We start from the raw sequence: 10530 nt of genomic DNA, 5'->3' as shown, positions 1-10530 counted from the left end.
CATCTTGAAAAGGTCAGCAGTTAGGACGGTTCCATCAGCGATGTGGGGAAGAGTGGGAATTGCGCTAAAGGAACATCGAATACTTCTGCATGCTTTCCAAGTCTCTTAGAAGCCAATATTTCAAGTAAATTCCAAGGGTCAATATGTTTTGGTCTGGCATGACTAAGGGGATAATTCCTTAGCAAATCCTCCTCTGGTGCAAATACCAGCTACCCCCATTCCCTGCCTCTGAGCAGTAGTACATGCCAATCGGAGCGTGTGTTCGCGACCACGACTAGTCTGCCGCACTTCCGGCCAGATCGCCGGATATCCGCTGAGTGACCCTTACAAGTCCTTCTTGATCCTGAAGTGGAATAGGTGCCGCTGTTGCTGCTCGTGTTGAATCCACAACAGCAGTCGGACATGGTGCTGGAGGAAGAGCAAGGGATGCTGACCGGGTCCGGAGATCCCAATGAGGTAAGACCGGGCGAGCGACTCGACCCTCTTCGTAGCCCTGAGGCTCAGGACCTAGCCCGCCAAAAAACGTTTCCCCCGTTGGGTTTGCAGGGTCAGGAGAGCTGGTTCCCCCAACCCTTCCCAGGAGTTCGTCGAGTGACCTTGGGCAAGTAGATGACTAGGTTTTCTCTGGGCCTTGGCTTGCCCATTCTATGAATGTGGTGAAGGTTTAACGAGAACGAAAATGCTGTGTGGACTAAACTTTTGTAAAAGCAGTGCCTGTGTTTTTAGTCAGTCAGGTGTTCAGAGCCCCTAGTTTGTCGGGTTTGGGAGCAAGTGAACCAACCCAGCCCTCGCCTCAGCTCGGGTCGGGAATCCTGCCATATCTTCTGTGGAGGTTCCGGGCAGCTGGCCTTAACGCTAGTTTCTGTGAAAACGTGTTTTCTTTTTCTTTGGGTGGAGGGAGGGGGAGGTGTCTTTGGGGACAGTGTGGGGATGTGCGGTATAATTCTGTGATAAAAGAGGGAGCTCTTTCCCTGACTGAGAATGCCAATGTAATAATAATTTATTGGCTGCTTAACGATTCCAAGTGCTTTGTATGTACTAAATCATTTAAGCCACACAATAGTCCTGTGAGGTAAGAATTAGGTACTCTTAATGTTGCCATTTTACAGATGAGGAAACAAGCATAGAGAGGTTAAATATCTTGTCTGAGGACACACAGCTAGTAAATATTGGAGCCAGGAATTGAACCCAAGCAGCATGGTTCCAGAGCCAAGACTTAGCCACAGTGTTACACAGTTTTACAGAAGCCAGCTAGTTTTTTGTTTCCCATCATATTTCCTGTCTTTTCTTTGTTTTCTGGTCACTTCCCGACAGCTGTGGGTTCAGAATAGTTGGAAACTAGTTTATCCCATAATTTTTTCTAGTCTTATTATGAGAAAGAGGACCAGAAAGAAGTGGAGCCAGCCTCAAGAAGTTCAGCTGGAAGTATACCAGAAAGTTAAGTAGGGCTCACCACAGCAGTAGATGAGGGAAAAGAAAGCAAACAAGTAGTCAATTTTAAAATAAGAAAACTGAAGTTTGTTATGAAGAACCTGTTCCTCTTGGAGATTGAATCTTTTTATGTAGTGTGACCTTGGTTTTTCTCATTGACATGAAGTTTTACATGAAGTAGTCTATATTCAGACTTGTATTTGGATTTGTTTTCCCAAAACATGCCATGATACTTTTGTCAGAAAATTATCAAAGACATAAAATGATCAGTGTAGTAGCATTGCTAATAGGGAAAGGATATAAAGGTCTTGCTTCTAGGATGCTAATTTCCAGTTTCTAACTCACGCAGAATGTGGTTTCAGTTTTCTGGAAAAACTTCATTCAAGATGAATTTTTTTAAAGAGTAAGGTTAAGAAACCTTGTTTAATGGAAAACTAGAATTTTACCTCCTAAGTAACATCTTCATGTTTAGAAGACACCTTTGCTAATTGTAAGAATAAATAGCCTGGATTACAGTTGAACCTGCCCTACCCCTCACTCCCAGCTTTCATGAGCTTTGGTCCCTTCACTGAAGGTCATGGTAGAGAATGGGGCAGATTGTATTGGAATTTTGTAAACACAGTGAAGGATCTCTGAGCTAGTTCTTTTTTTCTGTATGTATACCTTTTCTTTCCCTTCCCCCAAATGTGGACACATGCATGCACAGTCAGGCAAATGCCTTACTTTTTGGCAGGTTGAGTTACTGATCAGACTATGCTAAGCCACAGATTCAGGCCTATGCTGTTGCTCCCAAGGGGAATTTTTTTTACACTGCTCCTCTTGGAAGGTTGTGCACCTGAATCAGGAGTAACAGGTAGGGCCTGATGTTTTCAAGCTTGTGAATGGAGTTGTGTAGACCTTTGGTGCACTTATGTTGTTAATCTACTTAGTGTCCTGGGAGCTCAGCAAGCCAAAAAGCAGTGACTGAAACTATCTTTAGTTAAGCTCTGGCTAAAGTAGAGTTTAGGTCTGGCTATTTTCATGTTCCCAATTCAAGTTCAGAGCCTAGGAAAAAAAAAATGTTAGCTTTCTTCCTAACTTGGTTTGGGGTGTGAGGATTAAATTTAGCTATTTCTGGTAATACTGGGACCTACCAGAATTTAGAATAAACTACTTAAGTTATGCAGATTCCATATGAACATCTGACAGCCTGAATCTTTTTTTTTCCAGAAAAAATTAAAACATTTAATGAGCATAAATATATTACATATATACTACAGATACAGTTAGGTATTACATATAGCATAGTATTTGTAAAATCTATACATTAAAATTGATATGGCAGTTTTAATATGACAGCTTGAATCTATATCAGAAAATGTTTAATTAGTGTTTGTTTTTCCTAAACTGGGAGCCCCTTAAGGGACTGTTGTGATTAATCAAATCATTACAGATATGAAAGTGCTTATAAATGTTAGAATGTTGTGCGCACTTAAGTTTGTTACTGATGAATGTGAAATTGTGTGTCCTTGTTGAAATATACCCAGGACTTGTTTTAATCAGGTAGGGTAAGGTTACAAGCATGGAGACAACTTTTTTTTTTTAAATTTAAACTACTTTACAATTTATTAAAAAATAATTTAAATTGTATAATTGGTAAAAAGTTGAAGTGGCCCTGTCTAGAATATTTATCACCCTTCTTCAAAGCATAACTAAGATGAGACAACTGTTTTTGAAAGAAGAGTTTATTACTTATAGTTCCCAAGAGAAGGGGGTGGGCCATACCACCCAGGGCCACATGGGGAAGTGCTTGGATCAATCAGGAGCAGAAGGAAAATGGAATGAGTGAGGCAGGATAGGTGTGCTCTAGCAAGTTTAAGAGTGGATAATTTCGTGGTGGACTTTGGGCTGGTCCCTGTTTGTTTGACACTTAGCCCTGATGTGATTAGTGCAGTGGCAATAATTGGTTTAGTGTAGGAGAGTTAGAGAAAGGTGGTTGTTGAGAAGGGTTTTGGATTGGTTGGTTTGCTAGGAAATGTGTGCCCCCAGGCAAGTTGTTTGCTAACTCTAGAAATTAGCCAGTCCTGGGAGGGGCTGTCTCCAGGATTAGCACGTCTCCTAAAACATCAAATCATCATAAAATACAGAAAATATAAAAAGATTAATAATGTCTATCCTCAGTGATTACAACATCAATATGATTGGGAATATATGTATTATAAAATTGCTGCTGACATTAATTTTGTTTTCGTTTTGTAGGAAGAAGAGGAGGAGGAGGAATTAGTGGTAAGAGCTGTCTCAGGTTTGGAACCTTCTCAGTAAAAGAAAGTTTGAGTTTCATGAAACTCTAAGGGCAATTTAAGGAGTCTTGACACCTTAGAGAGAATGGGAGTGGAAAAATCCTTTAATACCTCCTGTACAGTGTTTGGGGGGTGTGTGGGCCTGGGAAGCTGAGTCTTCTCTGGGTTTGAGGCTTCTCCAGTCATGGTATCAGGGAGCAGAGTAGCATCTTGAAGGCCTGGCACTCAATCATATGCTATCTGTGGTTTAATAAAATTTCTAGAAGGAACCTTTCTTAGATTGTCCTTCTCCATGTAACATTACCCTTCTAGCTGGGCAGCTGGGGTGCATAGGCCTGGTTGTCAGACGAAGGGAATTGAAATTCACAGACATTACATATCCCAAAATGCTGTGTTAACAAGTAAGACCTCCTATAGATCTACTTCAAGTTTGGCCAGGTTTCCTTTACCACCTTGTTTTTCAGATAGGACTGAGGCTTTCAGTGCGTACTGGCAACCCTGGAAGGCAGGAATGTGAAACTTTCCCCTACTACTTAGCATCAGAATTGAATGGGAGACCCCATTCTGCCATTTCTGGCAGCAGTGTGGCTCTGCCAGCTGGCCTTCTGCACGGTAATTCAGAGGCAGCACCTTGGTTTGGTGGTTGTATTAATCAAAGCTTATGGTTTGTGGGTTTCCTAAAACCCCCATTTTGGTTTTCTGTGTGTGTGTATGTTTCTCATTCAGGATCCCCTAACAACAGTGAGAGAGCAATGCGAGCAGCTGGAGAAATGTGTAAAGGCTCGGGAGCAGCTAGAGCTCTGTGATGAGCGTGTATCCTCCAGGTCACAGACAGAGGATTGCACAGAGGAGCTCTTAGACTTCTTGCATGCAAGGGACCACTGTGTAAGTCAGCCTAAGGTCAGGAAGGGGAAAGCTTATAGTGGCCAGGGAAGACTTGGTGCTGACCACCTTTTCATCCTAGAGGCAGGACAGTGCTGAAACTGAGGCTCAGAGAAGAGAAGTGATGTTCTAATTTACACTGCTAAACAGTGGGGAAGCTGGATTTTGTATTTTTAAGTACGAAAGTCTACTCTTTAAAATAATTTATATCCTCCAGTGTGTCTTGTACATAATAGTTGGTACAAAAGTTGTTTGTTTTGTTTTGCTTTTTTAAGTAAACTTGTGTTTGACTCCCTTACATATAACAGTAAGGTATTTTCATAAATTACAGGGTAGGCAAAGTTCAATATGATTGTTTATGTTAAAACTGATTGGGTGGCTAATAAGCATATGAAAAGATGCTTAACGCTTTTAGGGAAATGCAAATCAAAACCACAATGAGATACCACTTCATACCTCAAGGATGGCTATAATCAAAAAGATAGGGAGAAATGGGTGAAGGGGGTCAATAAATCAATAAACTCCCCACTAGTTATAGTTTAATAGTTTAAATAACTAGTAAAATAGTTAATGATCTCCACTCAGGCAACTTCCATAATTTATGCTTCAGCAATCCCAATTTAGGTATTTTGTTTTAATTCTATAATATACAATGCAAACACACAAATGTACATGTACACATACTCATACACAGGCTCATATTAAACACATTGTGATAGTTAAGGAAAAAATTATTTTTGTTTGTTTTTTTTTCTGGCTGCACCACGTGGCTTGCAGAATCTTAGTTCTCCAACCAGGGATTGAACCTGTGACCCCTGCAGTGGAAGCACGGAGTCCTAACCACTGGACTACCAGGGAATTCCCTGGAAATTTTTTTTTATAAAGACAAAAATCCAACTGAAATCATACTGTCTAGAGATTACCACATTTTCTGGTATATACTAGCAGATTTTTAAACAAAAATGAAATCATAATAAACACATGTACATGTAAAATATTATGAAGAGGCATTATATTCTTTTCCATTGATATATATTCATATTTTATCCATCCTCTGGTTTATATATAATTATTCATACAACTTTTTTTTCAACATGATTTTAGTGGAAAGAGGGAACATTTATATACAATTCTCCATATCATGAAGAAAAATGTGTTGGTGATGTGGAAAAACTGGAAACCTCCTATACACTGCTTATGGGAATGTAAATTGGTACAGCCCTATGGAAAAGTCTGGCAGTTCTTCAGAAGGTTAAACGTAGAGTTAACATGTGACCCGGCAATTCCACTTGTAGTTACATACCCAAGAGAAATGAAAACATCTCTACACAAACTTATATACAGATATTCATAGAAGCATTATTCGTAATAGCCACAATTGGAAACAAAACAACTGATAAATGGATATATAAAATGTGATTTATCCATATAAAGGAATATTATTTGGCAATAAAAAGAAATAAGTACTTTACTCAAAAAATTAAACATAGTACCATATGATCCAGCAATTCCACTTCTTGGTTTACACCCAAAAGAATTGAGACTCTGTTCAGGGACTTGAATAGATATTTGTGCATACATGTTCATATTCATAGCATTCACAATAGCCAAAAGGTGGGTGCAACCCAAGTGTCCATTGGTGGGATGGATAAACAAAATGTGGTATACACATATAATGGAATATTATTGAGCCTTAAAATGGAAGGAAACGACACATGCTATAACATGGGTGAACCTTGAAAACATGCTAAGTGAAATAAACCAAACACAAAAGAACAAATATCATTCCATTTATATGAGGCATCTAGAGTAGTCAGATTGACTGAGACAGAAAATTGAATAGTAGTTGCCAGGGGTTGGAGGGAGGGGGAAATGGGAATTATTATTTAATGGGTACGGAGTTTCAGTTGGGAAAAATGAAAAAGTTCTGGAAGTTGATGGTTGCAGGACAATGTGAATTACTTAATGCCACAGAAATGGATAGTTTAAAATGGCTAAAATGGTAAATGTTATATTATTATAATACTTTTATGAGGCAACACTAGGTTAAGATCTGGGAATGAGACAAGCATAGTCCCGTTCTACACTGAGTTATAAGCCAGCAGAGACAGAAGTAGAACGGTTAGTAAACTGGTAAATCTCTTGGGTGTAACCTCAGGATAGCCTTTACTGACCCTTCTATTTAAAGTTGCTATTCCCTCCCCCTGCCCCTATTTTATTTTCCTCATAGCATTTATCACTATCAAAGTATATATATATTATCTTTCTCATTGTTCTCTAAGTTCCAGAGGAGACAGAGATATTGTCTTGTTTACCGTTGTGACTCACTCAGCACCTAGAACAGTATCTGGCATATAGTAGATGTTTTATAAATATTTGTTGAATTAATAAGCGCTGTGATATGGGAGGCATAAGTTTCTGTGGGGAAGACAGGAGGGACAGGAGCTTGTTAAGAGACAGCTTGCAGGAAATAACATGTAAGTTTAGATTTTGAAGGAAAATTAAAAGATGAAAAAGTGAGAAAGAGAGTTCTGGTTAGAAGGGAGCTAGGAGTCAGGTAATTGAAGGGAGTTCACTAGGGCTCACGAAGGGTGTGGGGGTGTCAGAAGGCAAGTGGTGGGAGGAGAGGCAGTACTGTTCGAGGTTATGAAGGCCCTTGTAACTCATGACATTAGAGATACGAGTTGATGACATCCTTTTCTTTCCATCCAGGTGGCCCACAAACTCTTTAACAGCTTGAAGTAAATGTGCGGATTCGTTCACCTCAGCCTTCATCACCCGGGCTTCGGGATATTTCCTTATGGTTTTGAACATGCCATTTGTTTCTTATTTGTGTAACTAAGTTCATGTGAACCTCAAGGATTTTTGGCTTAGGCAGGTAGCTTCTGTGTAATTATCAATGATTCCATCTTAATAAAGTCCAGTGATCAGCAATCTTGCCTTCTGTCCTTTTTTTTTTTTTTTTTGCGTTATGCGGGCCTCTCACTGTTGTGGCCTCTCCCATTGTGGAGCACAGGCTCCGGACGCGCAGGCTCAGCGGCCATGGCTCACAGGCCCAGCCGCTCCGCGGCATGTGGGATCTTCCCGGACCAGGGCACAAACCCATGTCCCCTGCATCAGCAGGCGGACTCTCAACCACTGCACCACCAGGGAAGCCCTCTGTCCTTTTTTTTTAATTTAAAATTTTCAAGCATAAGAATAGACAGAATAATAATTAACCCCCATGTACCCATTACCTAGCAAGTATATCTCTCAGTGATAAGGACTTATAAAAATTTAACCTTGATGCCATTATCACACTTTAAATTAACAGTAATTGCTTAATATCATTAAATACTCAGTTCATATGAATGTTTCTTTTATCTCAAAAGTGTCTTTTGACAGTTTTTGGTCTCAGTGTCCAACAAGTTTGCTTTTCTTCCTTCTTTCTCCCCTCCCCTCCCCTCCCCCTTCCCCTTCCCCTTCCCCTTCCCCTTCCCCTTTTTCTTTTTTATTATTTGAAATCTGTAGATGGTTCATTTCATTTCATTTTTTGGCTGCACCATGAGGCGTGTGGGATCTTTGGTCCTGTACCAGGGATTGAACCTGCGCCCCCTGCATTGGGAGCACAGAGTCTTAACCACTGGACCACCAGGGAAATCCCCAAGATTGCTTTTCTTTAAAAATATTTTTTTGGGGGGCTTCCCTGGTAGCACAGTGGTTAAGAATCCACCTGCCAATGCAGGGGACACAGGTTCGAGCCCTGGTCCAGGAAGATCCCACGTGCCGTGGAGCAGCTAAGCCCGTGCGCCACAACTACTGAGCCTGTGCTCTATGCCTGTGTGCCACAGCTACTGAAGCCCGTGTGCCTAGAGCCTGTGCTCCGCAACAAGAGAAGCCACGGCAATGAGAAGCCCACACACCGCAACGAAGAGTAGCCCCCGCTCGCCACAACTAGAGAAAGCCTGTGCACAGCAATGAAGACTGAACGCAGCCAAAATAAATAAATTTATTTAAAAAAAAAATTTTTTTTTAAGGGGGAGGGGAGAGGGGTAGTTGAGTCAAAGCAGGGTGAGAAAAGAGCGCCTGGCTAGGCGGTGCTGACAATGGAAGATTTGTTACATACATACACGGGGAATTGATCCAATAAGTAAATATATTGAAGATAATGAGAGCTAGCAGAGAATGGAGTTACAAATATTGAAAAGGATAAAACCAGAATGAAGCCTGCAGTGTTATTTGTATGAACTAAATAAATACATGTTTCAATTTTAGTAAATACAGATGCCAATTTGTATATGTAGGGAATATATACATTCCCTACCTTGGCCCACAAAGGGCTTCATTCTCCAGTAAAAGGAACCAGGGCTTGTTGGAGAAATGGGTGATTCCAGGGCTGGGATGGGGAAAGTATAAGATGAGCCTGAACATTTGTTCCAGAAAGAAGGAAGTGCTCAAAGAATGATAGGGACATATCAAGAGTATAGCCAAATCTGGGACGATTTGAGCATCAAAATATATAATGAAAGTACTGGATTATAACTCACTGAATAAAACAGATCCATTAGCCATACTAATAAATGAATCAACTGAAAGTTTGGTGAGAAGGGGATACATATTAATTACAAAAGAAGAAAGTACACTGTAGAAGACACGCAGACAGCTTAGATGAAAGCTGGGATCACCAATAATGGGACAAATAATATAGGAAGAACACAGTATCATTGGGATTTCTGCGAGAAATAGATTAGATGAATCCAACCAGATAAATCAAATTGAGGGACATTCTATAAAATTGTTCACTGTACAAAATAATCCTTAACTTGTGTCAAGGGTGTGACAGTCAAGGAAAGACTGCAGAACCATTTCAGATAGGAGACAAGACATGCAACATGTGATTCTAAACTGGATCCTTTTGTTGTTAAGGATTATTGAGACAGTTGGTTAAAACTTAAATGGAGTCTGAAAGATGTCAATGCTGTATCAATGTTAAAGTTTGAAATTATTAAAAATAAACCACAATAAGTTCCAAATGTGTAGAACAGAGGCCAGTTTCAGACTTAAAGCAACAGCTAGTGCTGTGAGCCATCCATAAGCTTATGTCTAGTGTTAGGACATGGCATATTTCCCCATAAAAACAGTAAATAGTGATGAGGCTCCGAAGTATTACTAATAAGGTATGTTGCCCAAGGGATAGGAAAAATGTTGCCTGTTCCAACTGGGGAGACAGGCTAGGTCAGCACTCTCCAATAGAACAGTGTGCAATGATGGCAAAGTTCTATTCTGTATTGTCCAATATGCTAATGTGGCTAATGAGACTGAGGTACTGAGTTTTAAATTTTAATTATAATTAAATTTGAATTAATTTATATTCAGTAGTCTTGTGTGGCTAGTGGTTATCATATTAGACAGCTGAGGACTAGGAGTTGCAAACAACTACCTGAGTGATAACTGAGGGAAGCAGTCCCAGCAGACATCGGAAAATTGCCTTTTCACTGCAATCAACTGTTGCTATGTGGAAATGCACAGCCACTGTTGCCAGATCAATTGTTTTATGTGAAATCTCCCAATTTTTAAATGTGGACAACCAACTTTTTGAAAGCATTAGGCCAAATAAAACACATCTATGGGCTGGCTTTGGCTCACTAGTTTGCAATCTCTGGTTGCACATGAGAAAGACCTATATGTAAACAGTCATACACAGAAAGTGAGCCATGCCAGAAGTGAGTGCCTTGTGCTTCAGACCTATTGTCTTAACTACAGGGATGGCCAGCATTTTCCAGCCATTTCTGACTTAGAACCCATTTCACGGTGATGTATAATCCTCACAAATACCTATATACATGGTGCTATTATATTTGTTGTATGTAATCTGATCATTTTCAAACATCTATTAAATTTTCAAACATACAGCAAAACTGAAATTTTACAGTGAACAGCCCTAAACTCATTACTCAGA

General features: G+C 40.1%; 1 protein-coding gene across 2 annotated transcripts; it reads left to right on the top strand.

Moving 5' to 3' along the window:
* Positions 1-296: 296 nt before the first annotated feature.
* Positions 297-7526, top strand: UQCRH (ubiquinol-cytochrome c reductase hinge protein). 2 transcript variants are annotated; one of them, XM_030870032.2, is made up of 5 exons: positions 342-456; positions 3670-3696; positions 4175-4322; positions 4437-4595; positions 7305-7526. In XM_030870032.2, exons 3-5 carry the CDS (start codon positions 4260-4262, stop codon positions 7335-7337), a joined length of 255 nt encoding a protein of 84 aa, XP_030725892.1. In that variant the 5' UTR covers positions 342-456; positions 3670-3696; positions 4175-4259; the 3' UTR covers positions 7338-7526. The 2 variants fall into 2 exon arrangements, with proteins under 2 accessions (XP_030725891.1, XP_030725892.1); XM_030870031.3 differs by lacking the exon at positions 4175-4322 and having other exon boundaries at positions 297-456.
* Positions 7527-10530: the final 3004 nt, after the last annotated feature.

This window comes from Globicephala melas, chromosome 1, assembly GCF_963455315.2.
Source record: "Globicephala melas chromosome 1, mGloMel1.2, whole genome shotgun sequence".
Taxonomy (NCBI): domain Eukaryota; kingdom Metazoa; phylum Chordata; class Mammalia; order Artiodactyla; family Delphinidae; genus Globicephala; species Globicephala melas.
Note: the sequence above shows the minus strand (reverse complement) of the source record. Positions and strands in the feature narration are given on the sequence as shown.